Source organism: Rhinoderma darwinii, chromosome 4 (assembly GCF_050947455.1).
Source record: "Rhinoderma darwinii isolate aRhiDar2 chromosome 4, aRhiDar2.hap1, whole genome shotgun sequence".
Taxonomy (NCBI): Eukaryota; Metazoa; Chordata; class Amphibia; order Anura; family Rhinodermatidae; genus Rhinoderma; species Rhinoderma darwinii.
This window is the reverse complement of record NC_134690.1, coordinates 52042637-52060437: the sequence shown is the minus strand read 5'-3', so window position 1 is coordinate 52060437 and position 17801 is coordinate 52042637. Positions and strand designations below refer to the sequence as shown.

The following is a 17801-nucleotide window of genomic DNA, read 5'->3' as shown; positions in this document are numbered from 1 at the left end:
CTCATGTCCCACAAAAAAATGGAAAAAAAGTGATCAAAAGATTTATGTACCCTACATTGGTCCCAATAAAAACTATAGCTCGCTTCGCAAATAACAAGCCCTCACATTGTTTCATTGATGGAAAAATAAAAAAGTTATGGCTCTCATAACATAGCAACACAAAAAATTTTTTTCTTAACAATACGTTTTTTCTTTATCCAAGTAGAAAAACATTAAAAACAACATAGGTTTGCTATTGCTGTAATTGTACCACAAAATAAAGTTAACATGTCGTTTTTATTGCATAGTGAACACCGTAAAAACTAAACCCAAAAAACAGCGGAGGAATCACTGTTTTTTTTCCATTCCATTTCTACTACATTATATGGTGAAAATTAAGGAAGGAGGGAAAGGAAAAAGCACAAATGAAAATCCGATAAATGGCTGTGGCGGGAAGGGGTTTATTTGCAATAGTAGAAAAAAATACATATTTGGTATCGCCGTAATCTTACTGGCCCATAGAATAAAGGTAACATATTATTTATGCAGCAGGGTGAATGGCGCAGGTTTAAAATGTTGTAATATGCAACAGAGATTAAAAAATAAATAAAAAATACACAAATTAATTATCGCTATACTTATAACAAGCCGCAAAATATAGTTATTTTTGTCGCACAAAGAATATCGTAAAGAATAAATCAAAAAAATAAAATAAAAAAATACAATTTGTTTTGCAAAAAACAAGCCCTTATATGGCTACGTAAACAGAAAAACTAAAAAGTTATGGCCCACGGAACGTAGTGATAAAAAAATAAAATAATTACTGCATCCCTCTTAGTGACCGCCAATACGCCTTTTCATGGCGGCTACTAAGGGGTCTTAGACTAGGCCGCCGCCGCTTTTTCACGGCAGCCTAGTCTAAGTCCTGATGACTGCCGGGATCTTGCTCCAACGGTAGCCATCGAAGTTTACTTAGATCGGGGCCGTTTAACCCCTTAAATGCTGCGGTTAATAGCGACCACGGCATTCAAGTCATTTACAGAGAGAGGGAGCTCCCTCTGTCACCCGCAAATGCAATACTGACTATACCAAAGCATTATATCTGCGATCAAAAGATCTAGTGGGACTAAAAAAAATAAGTAATAAATGTTAAATAACAATTATTAATAAAGATTACAGTAAATAAAACAACAAACCATTTTTTCCATTTAAAAGGGGTTTTATTTATTAAAGATGTAAAAAAGAAATAAAAGTACACATATATTGGATCGCCACGACCGTAATGACCCAAACAATAAAGTTAACATGAAATTTAAACTGCAAGGGGAACACCGTAAAAAAAAAACGGAAAAAATGATGGCGGAATTGCTATTTTTTTCCATTGCCCCCCAAAAAGGTGATAAGAAAAGATAAGTCCCATTTACCCAGAAGCGTAGCTAGTTTCTCTAGCACCCGGGGCAAAGATTCAGTTTGCCCCCCCCACCGAACCACTTTCCCGACATATCCTTCTCCCTCGCAATGTTTGTTTCCCCTAACAATCAATGAGGTGTCACATTTTTTTTATGTAACTCGAGCATAAAGCCATTTGTACATTTTACAAGCAATACTGTTCTATATACAACACCAGAACCAAAGCTCATTACATATATACAACACCAGAACAAAGCTAATTACATATATACAGCACCAGAACAAGCTCATTTCATATATACAACACCAGAACAAGCTCATTACATATATACAACACCAGAACCAAGCTCATTACATATATACAGCACCAAAACAAAGCTCATTACATATATACAGCACCAGAACAAAGCTAATTACATATATACAGCACCAGAACAAGCTCATTTCATATATACAACACCAGAACAAGCTCATTACATATATACAACACCAGAACCAAGCTCATTACATATATACAGCACCAAAACAAAGCTCATTACATATATACAGCACCAGAACAAAGCTCAGTGCATTTATACAGCATCAGAATCAAGATCAGTACATATATAAAGTGTCAGAACCAAGCTCAGTACATAAATACAGTGCCAGAACCATGCTCAGTACATATATACAGCATCAGAACCAAGCTCAGTAAATATATACAGTGCCAGAACCAAGCTCAGTACATATATACAGTGCCAGAACAAAGCTTAGTACATAAATACAACACCAGCACAAATACAGCTCAATTAATTGCAACCCCTGCAGTATAGGTTTGCACTAAATTGTATACAGCTCCCAGCTTGGCCCAAACAATGTTAACGATATGCTGGGAGTGGCTGTTTCACACAAAAAAACATACCACCCATCATCTTGCAGCAGATCATACAGTGACTACAGTAGATTAGAGGCAGAATAAACATTTACATTAAGTAACTCACCAGTGACGATCTCAGATTCTAGTTGTTCTTTTTCACTTTTATTCCCCATCTGGTCCAGACCTCTATGATGACTTCTCCCGGCCACAGCCCATTTCTGCAGTTTGCAACTCCATGTCTCCAGCTTCTTACTGTTCAAACATTTCTGCACCTATAAACAAAGATAAAGTTATCATGGTGCCAGACACTGCACACCTAAATATAATAGCACCATACACTGCACCTGATTATAATAGCACCATACACTGCACCTCTAATTATAATAGCACCATACATTGTGTCCCACACACACACACGCACACACACACACCGTGCCCCCTGTAGATAGTGCCCTCCATAGAGCCCCCTGTAGATAGTGCTCTACATAGAACTTCCTGTAGATAGTGATCCCGTAGAGCCCCTGTAGATAGTGCCCCACATACAGCCCCATGTAGATAGTGTCCCACATATAGCCACCCCTGTAGATAGTGCCCACATATAGCCCCCTGTAGTGTCCCATATATAGCCACCACTGTAGATATTGCCCCACATATAGCCCCCTCTGAAAATAGTGCCCCACATGTAGCCCCCCTTGTAGATAGTGCCCCATATATAGCTTCCCTGTAGATAGTGCTCCACATATAGCCTACCCCTGCATATAGTGTCCAACATATAGCCCATCCCTGTAGATAGTGCCCTACATATATCACCCCTTATAAATAGTGCTCCACATACAGCCCACCCCTGTATATAGTGCCAAACATATAGCTCCCCTATAGTGCTCCACATATAGCCCACCCCCGTATATAGTGCCTCACTAACAGCTCCCCATATAGTGCTCCACATATAGCCCACCCCTGCATATGGCCAACCCCTGTATATAGTGCCTCACATATAGCTCCCCATATAGTGCTCCGCATATAGCCCACCCCTGTATATAGCCCCCTCTGTAGATAGAGCTGACCTCTGTATATAGCCCCCCTGTAGATAGAGCTGACCTCTGTAGATAAAGCCCCCCCTGTAGATAATATCACTCACATTTTTATTAGAATAAAAAAAAAAACTTGACACACTCCTGCTCCCACGCCGTCCAGTGGCAATGTAGACCTGATATCTTCTGAGCAGGTCTGCTGGAGTTACATCCTCACGCTGCTTGCGTCGTTGAAAGGCGCTGATTGACATGGTAAGTCATTCTGCTCTGCCAATCAGTTGCTTTCATAGACGCAAGCATCGCGCCGCTTGCGTCTATGAAAGGCCGTGATTGGCAGGGCACTATGACTTGCCCTGTCAATCAGCGCCTTTCAACAATGCAAGCGGCGCAAAGAAGTAACCACATCGCTTGAGTCGTTGAAAGGCGCTGAATAGCCGGGCACAGAACGTACCCATCCATTCATCTCCTACAGTGCAGGAGGGGATGCTGGTGACATTGGCGCCGCCACCCCTCTTAGAGAGGTAGCAGGGCGCTGTCATGGATAGTGAAGTCCTGGCAACCCCCCCACTTTCCCCCTTAGTTGCGTCTGGTGCACATGCCCCGCCTGTCCCCCCTAGCTACGCCCCTGCATGTACCCCCAAAAAGTACCACAAAAAACATGCCCACATATTACTAAATTGACGGAAAATTAAAAAGTGACGATGCAAAAACAAATAATTTCAGTTCAAATGTGTTTTTATTGTGCAAAAGTCGTAAAACATAAAAAACCTATACATATGTGGTATCACCGTAATCGTACTGACCCATAGAATAAAGGTAACATGTTATTTATGCCGCACGGTAAACAGCATAGAACTATGGCGGAATTGCTGGTTTTTTTTTCTATTCCCCTCCAATAAAAGTTAATCAAAAAATTATATGTACCCGAAATGGTGCCATTAAAAATTACAAATGACTTGTTTGCTCCATCGTTAAATAATTATTTAATTATTTAATTATTAAAAAATACAACTAATTCCACAAAAAAAAAGTCCTCGGCTATGTCGATGCAAAAATAAAAATGTTATAGCTCTTCAAATGCGACGATGGAAAAACGAAAAAAATAGCTTGGAAATTAAGGCCTAAATAGGCTGGTCACTAAGGAGTTAAAGGCCAAAATAACTGTTTCATGAAAGAATAAAGGACTTGAGATGAGCAAACCTATTATCACATTAGGTCCAAATTTCCCAAAAGCTTAAAATTCGTCAAAATGTGAAAGTTTTGGTGTTCGCAGCGCAAGAATTGTCAAAATGGTGGCCACCGGTGAGCGCTCTCCGCCAATTTGCCAATTATATAAAAAAAAGAGGGGAGAAGAGGATTATTAAAAAAAAAACAAAAAACTAAACATACTCACCACCTTCCCTGGTCTCCAGACGTGTCCCTGCCGGAAAGTGAGATGACGTAGCTGTGATCGCTGCAGCCAATCCCAGGCCGCAGTGATCACATGGGACAGCTACGTCATCTCACCTGCCGGTAGCGACGTGTCGCTACTGTAGTACAGCGTATGTGTTGAGTGTGATTGTTCTTATTTTTGTGAAATCGCATGTACCCTGATTGCCTTGTTTGACCCTCTGATGTTTTCAAGGACTGTAACCAACTTAGATTCAGTCCTAGAAGACGTTAAATAGTCTGATAGGCCTATCGGGGGACCTGCGATACGCAAAACGAATTTAGACCGAAACGAACGGCCGATTTAAAAGTAAATTCGCTTATCACTATTAAGGACTCTGCACTGCAAGGCAGCAATGCTAACCAATCTGCACTGTGATATTGTAAATACTTATTATTAACACTATAGCAGGAGATGTCACTTCTGGTCATATTTGTGACATCATCAGATAAAGTACAGGAGGCCATTGTTACCTCACTGCATGATGTCATAATGACTGTGACTCTATAAGAACTGGGGTTTAGGGGGGGGCGACTGCTCAGTCCAGGATATGAAGATAAACAGACACAAGATACTTCACCATGAGGATCTCACAGGGAATAGCGGAAGCTTCTGATGTTTGTGAAGTCACCAGTCGGAATCCGGAACACTGGAAGAGGAGAACTTCATGCACGAGACGCATGGCAGGGGAAGAACAACAGGAAAACCGGGGGCTTATATACACGGTGATAGGAGGTTCAGTCATTTACTTTCAGGTTTTGGGACCAAGAAGAAAAACAGTAATGTGGAGGAAAATCTGCCACCATGATGCCAGCAGTCTCCAAACATTGAAGGTATGTACATAATATATATGTTCATTTAATCTGAAAATGTGGGATATTTGAGAATTTGGGGGTTTGTTATACATTATGGCCCATATTTACTGGGTAGTTTATGTCAGTTTATTTTGTAAGTTAACCAAATAAAGTTGCAAACGGTGACATGCAAGAAATTTGGTGTAAAATGTATCTTCTCTCGTCACTTGACAAATTTAAAAAGTGACTAAAAAGTGGGCGTGGTCTCCAAGGAGACATAGATTAAGTCCCATTTATTAAAGTAAACTATGTTAAAATGGCACAAATTTTGCCCTTATTATTTTATTGCAGGGAGGAGATCTGGACGAGCGGCTGAAGATGAAGTTGAGAACTGTGAGATTGATCAAAATCGTATGTAACGTGACAATTCTATTTATAATTCTATATTTGGTGCCTTCCGATGTCATAATACACTGATTATACAGGTCAAGGCAAATACATGGAATTAGAGATGAGCGAATCGGGACAACCGACCCGGTTTCGGTCCGAACATCGCGAAAAGTTCGCTTCGCAGCGAATCCGTACTTCACCGGGTACAGCCGAACACGTTTTGACCGAACCTGGGCGGGCAGAAAAAACATTACAAAAATATTATACTAATCGGCAGCCACTTGTCTCTATCAATCACTGATAGAGAAAATAGGCTGCTGATTAAAAATAAAATAAAAAGCATTTCATGCGTACCTGGTCGTTGTCTTGGTGACGAGTCCCTCTTCTTCCTCCAGTCCGACCTTCTTTCCTGTGATTGGCTGCAGCGGCCGCGGCAGCCTGTGACTGGCTGTAGCGGCCGCGGCAGCCTGTGATTGGCGGGAGTTTGGCGTGAGTACGAATGGCTTTGGTGCTGTGCACCCATTTCTCTCCTTCTCAGCATTTAAATCAGGGGTCTCAAGCACGTGGCCCGCGGGCCGCATGCGGCCCCTGGGGCTGTCATCTGCGGCCCGCGGGACACAGAGCCGCTAGTATCGGCTCTGCTCCGAGACTCTGCAATTCCCTGACATCGTTGTCCACATACGAACAGCGATGTCTGGGGTTTCCCCAGAGCCGGAGTCCCGGGCAGAGCGCTAGCGTACAGGCTCTGCTCCGGGACTCGGTGGAATTCCCTGACATAGCTGCCCATATATGGACAGTGTGGGGAAGCCCCAGACATCCCCCAGACATCTGCTACCTTTCATGACAACCCTCTCTCTCCTCAGTCGGTGGTCCGAACGGAGGACCCCCTAGGACGCAACTGAACTGGCGGGCTGACGCTAAGGTTTACACGAAGTCCAGCTAATAGTCCGATAAAGTTCCGTCAACCCGGGCCATTCCTTCTGCCTGCTCCTGTTCCAGCAAGATTCATCAACAACAATTCCATGCTGCTGATTAAAAATAAAATAAAAAGCATTTCATACGTACCCGGTCATTGTCTTGGTGACGAGTCCCTCTTCTTCCTCCAGTCCGACCTTTCCCGCCGCGGCAGCCTGTGATTGGCTGTAGCGGCAGCCTGTGATTGGCGGGAGTTTGGCGTGAGTACGAATGGCTTTGGTGCTGTGCACCCATTTCTCTCCTTCTCAGCATTTAAATCAGGGGCTCAAGCACGCGGCCCGCGGGCCGCATGCGGCCCCTGGGGCTGTCATCTGCGGCCCGCGGGACACAGAGAAGCTAGTATCGGCTCTGCTCCGAGACTCTGGAATTCCCTGACATCGTTGTCCACATACGAACAGCGATGTCTGGGGCTTCCCCAGAGCCAGAGTCCCGGGCAGAGCGCTAGTACAGGCTCTGCTCCGGGACTCGGTGGAATTCCCTGACATAGCTGCCCATATATGGACAGTGTGTCAGGGTCTTCCCCAGAGCGGAGTCCCGGGCAGAGCGCTAGTATCGGCTCTGCTCCAGGACGCTGCGTAATTCCCTGACATAGCTGCCCATATATGGACAGTGTGTCAGGGTCTTCCCCAGAGCGGAGTCCCGGGCAGAGCGCTAGTATCGGCTCTGCTCCGGGACTCTGTGGAATTCCCTGACATCGCTGTCCACATATGAACAGCGATGTCTGGGGCTTCCCCAGAGCCGGAGTCCCGGGCAGAGCGCTAGTAGGCTCTTCCTGGGACTCCAGCTGGGCTCCTAACATGCCTGGGACTCCTGCTCTGGGGAAGCCCCTGACATCATTGTCGATGTATGGACAGCGATGTCAGAGGCTTTCTCAGAGTCCCGGAGCAGAGCCGATAATAGCGCTCTGCCCGGGACTCCGCTCTGGGGAAGACCCTGACACACTGTCCATATAGGGGCAGCGATGTCAGGGAATTCCACAGAGTCCCGGAGCAGAGCCTGTACTAGCGCTCTGTCCGGGACTCCGGCTCTGGGGAAGCCCCAGACATCGCTGTTCATATGTGGACAGCGATGTCAGGGAATTCCGCAGCGCCCCGGAGCGGAGCCGATACTAGCGCTCTGCCCGGGACTACGGCTCTGGGGAAGCCCCAAACATCGCTGCTCGTATGTGGACAACGATGTCAGGGAATTACAGAGTCTCGGAGCAGAGCCGATACTAGCGGCTCTGTGTCCCGCGTGTAAGGGTGCACTCGTACTTACCTCTCCCTGGGGGGCCAACGCAGGAATACGGGCTTGTCGAGCGGCTCAGAAGTCGGCTCGGGACGAAGGAGCGTCTTAGGCGTCATGGCAACGGCCGCACTGCCGACAGCCATGACGCATGCGCCCAACGGCAAACAGGGCGAAGTCTCGCGCTGTGGGACTTGGAGGAGGAGAGAAGAGGAGGGACACGGCCGGATGACAGGGAGCGCGGCAAGCGAGGGGGGCGGAGCAAGCGAGTGGCGCGAAAAAGGAGTAGGACGGAGAGGTGACAAGAGACAAGAGGAGAGGTTTAAGAGAGCAGGTGTCTGGACCGGAGAGAGAGACCGCCGAACACGGGTCCGGACAGGGAAAATGAGCTGCAAGGAAGGTCGCAGGGAGAGAGGAGGCAGAAGCCTGACAGCACGTGGACTCCCCACTGCAGCCTTGGAGACAGAGGACAAAAGAACAGCACGGGTGTTGCTGCTACAACCCTTCAGAAGGACAGAGGACCTGCCGGAGCACAAGGAGTGTGCCAACAGCCACAGGTACCGTGCCCAGACCTTAAGACCCCTGACAAAGAGCTAGAGTCCCGTCTTAAAGAAAGTACCCTTGTCCTAGTCAGTGACTGTTTCCTGGAGTGACGTCCCTCGCTAACTACTGCCACCGTACGCCCAGAAGACTAGTCCCAAAAGGGACAAACAACTCATCCTGAGCTAGGCCCAAAGGCAGGGCGGACTTGCTAGCTTATTAACCGCGCCAGTGTCCCTGCGTGTCCTCCAGAGTAAACACTGCATGTAACCCTTGCATGGAACTGTTGTTGATAAAGCACCGCATGTAACCCTTGCATGGAACTGTTGTTGACAAAGTACCGCCTGTAATACTTGCATGGAATTGTTGTTGATGAATCTTGCTGGAACAGGAGCAGGCAGTAGGAACGGCCCGGGTTGACGGAACTTTATCGGACTATTAGTAGGACTTCGTGTAAACCTTAGCATTAGCCCGCCAGTTCAGTTGCGTCCTAGGGGGTCCTCCGTTCGGACCACCGACTGAGGAGAAAGAGGGTTGTCATGAAAGGTAGCGGATGTCTGGGGGATGTCTGGGGCTTCCCCACACTGTCCATATATGAGCAGCTATGTCAGGGAATTCCACCGAGTCCCCGAGCAGAGCCTGTACGCTAGCGCTCTGCCCGGGACTCCGGCTCTGGGGAAACCCCAGACATCGATGTTCGTATGTGGACAACGATGTCAGGGAATTCCATAGTCTCGGAGCAGAGCCGATACTAGCGGCTCTGTGTCCCGCGGGCCGCAGATGACCGCCCCAGGGGCTGATGACAGCCCCAGCGATAGCTCCGCAAGGACCCGTGACGATGCTAGTAGGTACGTTAGTCACTGATTCCCACGACGCGACCCGTGGGCCGAGAGTGTGACTCTTACCCTAGGGTAGGCTGCCAGTAGCAAGTAGCTCCCGCCGTGACTGACCGCGGCGTGTCCCTAGCCAAGCCGGCAACGTGGGGTTAGGCACAACCTCTCTCCGGGGGACTTCCAGCGGGATCGAAGTCCTCAACCTCAGAATTCCTGTCTGCTCCATAGAAGAAGATTTACTGTTATCTGCTCGCTGAAGTAAAGAAGTATAAAAGAAGGTGTGTCTCTGTCATTTCGTAGCGACAGCGGTAGTTCCTCCTACATAAAATTGCCTAGTCGGCAGGATCCGAAACCTCGCCGCGATGGAACCGTCCAGCAGCGGGACATTACCGCCGACCCCGACTGTCATGATACCCATGGGGGCAGCCCTAATGAACATTCCCAAGTTTGACGGGAAGAGTGTATCGATCGCGGACTGGACGGAACGAGTTCGTACTGAGGCCCGGTTATTCCAGGTACCGGTGACCCACCAAGCCGACCTGGCCTTCAACTCACTCAAAGGGGACGCGAGACAAGCTGTCTTGGTTTTACCGCTAGAACACAATGACACTCTAGAAGCAATCATCAGCCAATTGGAATCCCTCTATGGAGATGTCACCTCAGCCGCCGACCTCCGGAAGAAATTTTATACCAGGGTACAGAGGAACGGGGAATCACTCCAGCAATTTGCGGTAGGATTACAAGGAATGTGGAGTCGACTAGTACGGAAGGATCCCGCGGGGTGCGCAGCCTTAACAGAGCCGGACCGAATAGTGCGAGACCAGTTTGTATCCGGACTAGACAGCCGAAACCTGAGGCGCGCCGTAAGAGACCTCGTCCGGGTAACCCCCGCCGCCACGATGAGTGAGGTGTTACGAGAAGCGCTCAAAGTTCATCGAGAGGAGTTGGGAGAAGCGAGTAAGGCCCTGCAAAAAGTGGGTGCACCCGAGCCATCTGCAAGGGAGACCGGACGGCCAGAAGCGGTGTTCATAGAATTCACCCGGGATGTCAAGGAGGCTATTCGGGAATTGAAGACCGATGTCGCTCAATTAAGAGTAATGGCCGATCGACAGGAACATCTTTCTAGTCCACCCCGATCGACACAAGGAGGGCCTCGACGCTGTTGGCAGTGTGATCAGCTGGGTCATTTCGCCAGAGATTGCAGGATGAGACGCTACCCAAGACGGGAACAGCCACCTTTAAACTAAGGTACCCCCTCGCTGAGGGCCAAGCAGCGGGCATTCCATCGACGGACCCAAAAGAAAGGGTGGAACTTTTGACAGGAATATGCCCCGTAGTTACAGCCATGATCGGGGAGGTTAACGTTCCTTGCCTTATCGACACTGGGTCGGAGGTAACCACCATGACTTATCAGTTGTTCCATGAATAGTTCCAAGGTCGACAGACTCTAGAAGCCCCTTGGATTGAACGTACGGCGGCTAATAGCCTTCCAATTCCCATTGCCGGTGTTACGTGGTTAGAATTAGAAGTATTTAATCGTAATTTTCCCCGTGCTGGTATTGTGGTAGTACATAATTGTGCAAGGCCGGGTATGCCTGTTATAATTGGCATGAATGTGTTGCAGGAATTACATGGTATGATGTTCAACGAGACGAGCGGTGCCCGGTGAGAGGAGCTGGCAACCGATCAGACCGCCCGGCAAGCTTTGTTTCAGGTGCATCAAATCTGCCAATGACAGGCTGACTTGAAGACGCTACAGGGCCGGTGAGGGCTCCAGGTAAGGCAGTGCTGCAAGTACCACCTCTACAGGAAGTCGCCATTCCCCTCTCCGTAGGGACTCATCATTGCTTAAAGGATGCCATGGTCATGGTGGAACTCATGCGAAGTCTCAAGAGTACGCCACCCTGGGTGGTAGGAAGAACGGTGTGTCGGATAACCAAAGGAATGGCGACCGTCAGAGTGCTGAATCCGACCCAAGGGGTGATCGAGATACCGACCGGCACGGTGCTAGCTAATGTTGAGATGGTGAGGCCCGAGGACGTGACGGACCCAGACATGGCCGAAACGTTAAAAGAGACATCGTTGAGAGATGAAGGGAGTGAGGCCAACGTGAACGAGCAGACTGATCGACTGTGGCGCCAACTCGAACTGGACGGAATAGCCCCGGATACCAAGTCAGAGGAGCAACTGAGGACGCTTCTGCAACGCTTCGGCTGGGTTTTCGCTCAGCATGAAGAGGACTTTGGGTGCACCACTACCATCAAACATGGGATTCACACGGGGGCGGCGCCGCCCATCAGAGAGTGATATCGCAATATACCCCCCGCGCTGTATCGAGAGGTAAAAGAGCTCCTCTAGAAGATGTTAGACGGACAGGTGATTCGAGAGAGTCAGAGCCCATGGGCAGCCCCGATTGTGCTGGTAAGGAAGAAGGATGGGTCACTCCGGTTTTGTGTGGATTACCGCAAGTTGAACGCCTGTACTCATAGGGATGCCTACCCACTGCCCCGAGTGGAAGAATCATTAACCGCCATGCAGGAGGCTCGGTACTACACGACGCTCGATTTAGCAAGTGGGTACTGGCAGGTACCCATGAAGGAAGCGGACAAGGAGAAGACGGCGTTCATCACTCCCTCAGGCTTGTTTGAATTCAATCGGATGCCGTTCGGGCTAACAAATGCGCCCAGTACATTCCAACGGCTAATGGAGCATTGTCTGGGAGATCTAAATTATGAGTCAGTCTTGATCTATTTGGACGATATTGTCATTTTTTCAAAGACCTTCCCAGAACACATCTACAGGTCGTGTTGGAACGATTGGGAAGGTATGGACTCAAACTAAAACCCAGCAAATGCCGACTGGGCCACCAGCAGATCAAATACTTAGGCCATGTCGTGAATGCAACAGGAATTGCACCTGACCCAGATAAGATTAAAGCCATACAGGAGTGGGCCATTCCGCAGAACACCACGGAAGTACGAGCCTATCTCGGGTTGGTCGGTTACTATCGGAGGTACATCCGAGACTTCTCCAAAATTGCAAGTCCTCTGAATCAGCTCCCCTGTGGACAACCCACCCAAAAGAAGGGGAGCCGAAGCCCCAGTGTAGTGGAACAATGGCAGGAGCCACAACAAGCGGCATTCGAAGCATTGAAGGCACGACTGGTGACCGCACCCATCCTCGCTTTTGCAGACTTCGCTCAGCCATTCCAGCTGTACACTGACGCCAGCCTGAAGGGACTGGGAGCAGTCCTGGCCCAACAGCAAGGGGACATGGAACGCGTCATCGCCTATGGTAGTCGTAGTCTGCGACCATCAGAACGCAATCCAACCAATTACAGCTCGTTCAGGCTCGAGCTATTGGACATCGTGTGGGCTGTTACCGAACGGTTTGCCGAATACCTGGTCGGAAGTCAAGTGGAAATTTACACGGATAACAATCCCCTGGCGTATCTTGGAACGGCAAAACTGGGAGCGATGGAACAACGATGGATAGCCCGACTGGCTCGATTCAACTATACCATTCGTTACAAGCCCGGTAAGAACCATAACAACGCAGATGCACTCTCCCGACAGCCGTGTGAGACCCCGGTCGGAGAGGTGGACGAGGAATTAGAAGAAGTAGAGATACCCCCATTACGTGTGGTTCATCCCCCACTGCAGCAGCAGCGGGTAGTGACAGCAATACAAGGGATTGAGATGTATGATAGGGCCGAGTGGAAGAAGCGGCAGCAGCAAGACCAGGATATCCAAACCATCGACAAGTGGGTGCGTCGGCAGGGAAGGCCCACGAAAGCGGAGCGAAGCAGGTTGTCAGCACCAGCTAAAGCATTGGTTCGGCAGTTGGAGCGACTGGAACACCATGATGGAGTATTGTACAGAAGAGTGTGGGTCCCACGGGAATTTCGCGACATATGGCAGTTGGTATTGCCCATCGCCGACATCAAACCCATATGCAAGTGGATGCACGAGAACCGAGGTCATTTCACGGTGCAAAAGACTGTACAGATCATCCGGAATCACTTCTATGCTCCAAACTTGGAAAGAATAATGGAAGATGTCTACAAGGAATGCACGGAGTGTGTCTTGCACAAAGCGACGGAACAGCCGGAGAGGCCCATGACCATCGTGACGGGTGAGCCCCTAGAACTGCTGACGATAGACTTTTTAACAGTCCAAGAAGTTACCTCAGGGAACCGATATGCGTTAGTATGCTTGGACCATTATTCGAAATTTGCCGTGGTGATTCCTACGGGGGACCAGACTGCGACGACTACCGCGGCTGCACTGTGGAAGCATGTCATCCGTCCGTATGGGTGCCCCAGACGCATCTTGTCGGATAAAGGACCGAATTTTGAGTCTGATCTCTTCCAGGAGCTGTGTATCTTACATGGAATTCGGAAATCCAGAACGACCCCATATCACCCCCAAGGGAATGGGGCTTGCGAACGATTCAATCGCACCTTACTCGGCCTACTAAAGACCATCGGGGATGAACGACAGGAACGGTGGCCTGAATATGTGGACGTCCTGGTATGTGTCTATAACAACACTGTGCATCGAACTACCGGGTATGCACCATATCAATTAATGTTTGGCCGACCAAGCCGAGTTCCTTTGGATCTTCTGTTAGAGACGCCGGAGGTGGAAGTCAATCGATCACCGTCACAATGGGTACAGGAACATCAACGACGGTTGAGCGCCACGAAGGGCGAAATGGAGAAAGCTCAGCCCACGGAGAGCTTGCCCCTCGTGGAAGAACGCCAGCAAGCATTTCATACAGGGGATCAGGTGCTGGTGCGGAATCGCAGGGCGGCACGTGGCCGTAAGCTGGAACCCCGATGGGAGAAGAAACCATATGTGGTGGTAAAACGCGTTGACCCCGGGCTTCCTGTGTATGAAGTGAAACCAGAGGGTGACCAGGGACCGAGCAGAAGGCTGCATCGCAACCTATTGCGGCCATGTACCTTTCGGACACCAGAATCCGTCACGTCATCAAGGCAAGAAGAACCGCAGAGTGCTCCGCCGACAAATATTGACTGAGATTGGTGGTTGGTGGTTCCATCAGACGACCTTAGCGTACCCTGGGCGTCACGACCGACAGGGACAGAGAACCCAACGGAGTGCGTGGAAACACCTGCAACGGAAGTGAATCGTGGACTGCGTTACCCCCAGAGGTGTACTCGCAACCCACAACCGGCCTATTTGCAAGACTATGAAGTTTAGTGCAGAGGACTGCACTTGATAACCAAGGGGGAAGTGTAAGGGTGCACTCGTACTTACCTCTCCCTGGGGGGCCAACGCAGGAATACGGGCTTGTCGGGCGGCTCAGAAGTCGGCTCCGGACGAAGGAGCATCTTGGGCGTCATGGCAACGGCTGCACTGCCGACAGCCATGACGCATGCGCCCAATGGCAAACAGGGCGAAGTCTCGCGCTGCGGGACTTGGAGGAGGAGAGAAGAGGAGGGACACGGCCGGATGACAGGGAGCGCGGCAAGCGAGGGGGGTGGAGCAAGCGAGTGGCACGAAAAAGGAGTAGGACGGAGAGGTGACGAGAGACAAGAGGAGAAGTTTAAAGAGGCTCTGTCACCAGATTTTGCAACCCCTATCTGCTATTGCAGCAGATAGGCGCTGCAATGTAAAAGTAAAAGTATTAAAAACGCCCCGATGTACGCACATAATACACACCCACTTGGACTTTTGCAAGCCTCATTTGCATAACTACAAAAATGGTCATAACTTGGCCAAAAATGCTTGTTTTTTAAAAATAAAAACGTTACTGTAATCTACATTGCAGCGCCTATCTGCTGCAATAGCAGAAAGGGGTTGCAAAATCTGGTGACAGAGCCTCTTTAAGAGAGCAGGTGTCCGGACCAGAGAGAGAGACCGCCGAACAGGGGTCCGGACAGGGAAAGTGAGCTGCAAGGAAGGTCGCGGGGAGAGAGGAGGCAGGAGCCCGACAGCACGTGGACTCCCCACTGCAGCCTTGGAGACAGAGGACAAAAGAACAGCACAGGTGTTGCTGCTACAACCCTTCAGAAGGACAGAGGATCTGCCGGAGCACAAGGAGTGTGGCAACAGACACAGTTACCGGTCCCAGACCTTAAGACCCCTGACCAAGAGCTAGAGTCCCGTCTTAAAGAAAGTGCCCTTGTCCTTGTCAGTGACTGTTTCCTGGAGTGACGTCCCTCACTAACTACCGCCACCGTACGCCCAGAAGACTAGTCCCAAAAGGGACAAACAACTCATCCTGAGCTAGGCCCAAAGGCAGGGCAGACTTGCTAGCTTATTAACCGCGCCATTGTCCCTGCGTGTCCTCCAGAGTAAAGCACTGCATGTAACCCTTGCATGGAACTGTTGTTGATAAAGCACCGCATGTAACCCTTGCATTGAACTGTTGTTGATAAAGCACCGCATGTAACCCTTGCATGGAACTGTTGTTGACAAAGTACCGCCTGTAATACTTGCATGGAATTGTTGTTGATGAATCTTGCTGGAACAGGAGCAGGCAGAAGGAACGGCCGGGTTGACGGAACTTTATCGGACTATTAGCTGGACTTCGTGTAAACCTTAGCGTCAGCCCGCCAGTTCAGTTGCGTCCTAGGGGGTCCACCGTTCGGACCACCGACTGAGGAGAGAGAGGGTTGTCATGAAAGGTAGCGGATAGCTCCGCAAGGACCCGTGACGGTGCTAGTAGGTACGTTAGTCGCTGATTCCCACGACGCGACCCGTGGGCCGAGAGTGTGACTCTTACCCTAGGGTAGGCTGCCAGTAGCGGGTAGCTCCCGCCGTGACTGACCGCGGCGTGTCCCTAGCCAAGCCGGCAACGTGGGGTCAGGCACAACCTCTCTCCGGGGGACTTCCAGCGGGATCGAAGTCCTCAACCTCAGGATTCCTGTCTGCTCCATAGAAGAAGATTTACTGTTATCTGCTCGCTGAAGTAAAGAAGTATAAAAGAAGTCGTATCGACAGCGGTAGTTCCTCCTACACGCGGCCGCAGATGACAGCCCCAGGGGCCGCATGCGGCACGCGGGCCGCGTGCTTGAGACCCCTGGTGTATATGTACATGTTTCAATACTGCGTTAGTCACAAGGTCATGAATTTCTCATGACCCACCTTTAAACATGAATCTAACTTCTGTATGTTTCCTGAAGAGAGACATTTTTTTTTTTTTTGACCTGTGATTGGCTGCAGCGGCCGCGGCAGCCTGTGATTGGCTGCAGAGGCGGTCACGTGACGTGTGCGTGACCGCCACTACAGCCTGTGATTGGCTGCAGCGGCGACATGGATGAAACGTCATCGCTGGAGGCCGGACAGGAGGAATGCAAGTATGAACGTATTTTTAAAAATTTTTTATTACATTAAAATTGTGTTTTCCGCGCGCCGAGCATGGTACTGTCAAGGTTGCTGAAAGAGTTAGTGCAGCCCATTAACTCTTTCAGCACCCTGGACAGTACCATGGTCGGCGCACGGAAATTACAGGTTCGGTCAGAACTAGTTCGGTCCGAATCAAACTTTTTCGTGAAATTCGGTGAACCAGCCGAACCGAACTTTTCATAAGTTCGCTCATCTCTACATGGAATGTATTATGACTTTAGCAAGACCCATGTTTGATGTCATCCTATAACTCCTCCGTGTCACACATGCCAAGATTCCTTACACGTTATCCCATAGCCTCTCATGGTTATGTCCTCCTAGACCATGGACCTTGTTTGGTCTGCATAGAGGCTGAACATTTCTCAGTGGTCCATGACTATTTTTTGGTGGGATAACAGGGAAAGATGGTTTCCCACAGTTCAAGCAGAAGACATCTGCTATATGCTATGTTCACCAGTGAGGCAAATCCAAGCTGGGAAGGAGGTAATTGCATGTTACTTGTGGCCATTAGGAGGAGAAAAACTCAAAGAGGGAGGACATCAATTGTGAGTCTAAGAAGTTGATTGTGTAAAAAATGGCTTTCAGACCAAAGGCCTAATCCCTGCCCTCCTGGAGTCGGCCATTTGCTTTACACCACATCAGGGACCTGGTATAATGGAACTGGCCTTCTCCTGTGACATAGGAGGGCAGTGTTTTCTTTCTCTTTCACCAGCAGAGATGACCATAGCCGAGCTATGATCTCCATAGTCCGATAAGTGGAGGAGCGACCTGCATGATACCGGGACGTCGTGGAGAACATCTGGGATTGGACATCTTATAACTTACTATTCCATATAATGTCGTAGCTATCAGTAAGATGTTAGTTAGTTAGTTGCATTACAAGCTCTGATCCTGGGTTCTCGGACTGATCGCCTTTTCTCGGGGTCAACAAGGAATTTTCCCCTGTGGCACAAATTGGCTAAAC

General features: G+C 49.2%; 1 protein-coding gene across 1 annotated transcript in view; it reads left to right on the top strand.

Moving 5' to 3' along the window:
- LOC142760411 (uncharacterized) overlaps nt 1-14503 on the top strand; it is a gene marked incomplete at its 5' end in the record, with an annotated part of 42640 nt that extends 28137 nt beyond the window's left edge. Inside the window, 7 exon segments of the mRNA XM_075863595.1 lie at nt 5851-5910; nt 9798-10555; nt 10891-11017; nt 11296-11747; nt 11802-12252; nt 12255-12938; nt 13797-14503. Coding sequence (XP_075719710.1) covers nt 5851-5910; nt 9798-10555; nt 10891-11017; nt 11296-11747; nt 11802-12252; nt 12255-12938; nt 13797-14503 — 3239 coding nt within the window.
- Between the last annotated feature and the right edge of the window lie 3298 nt (nt 14504-17801).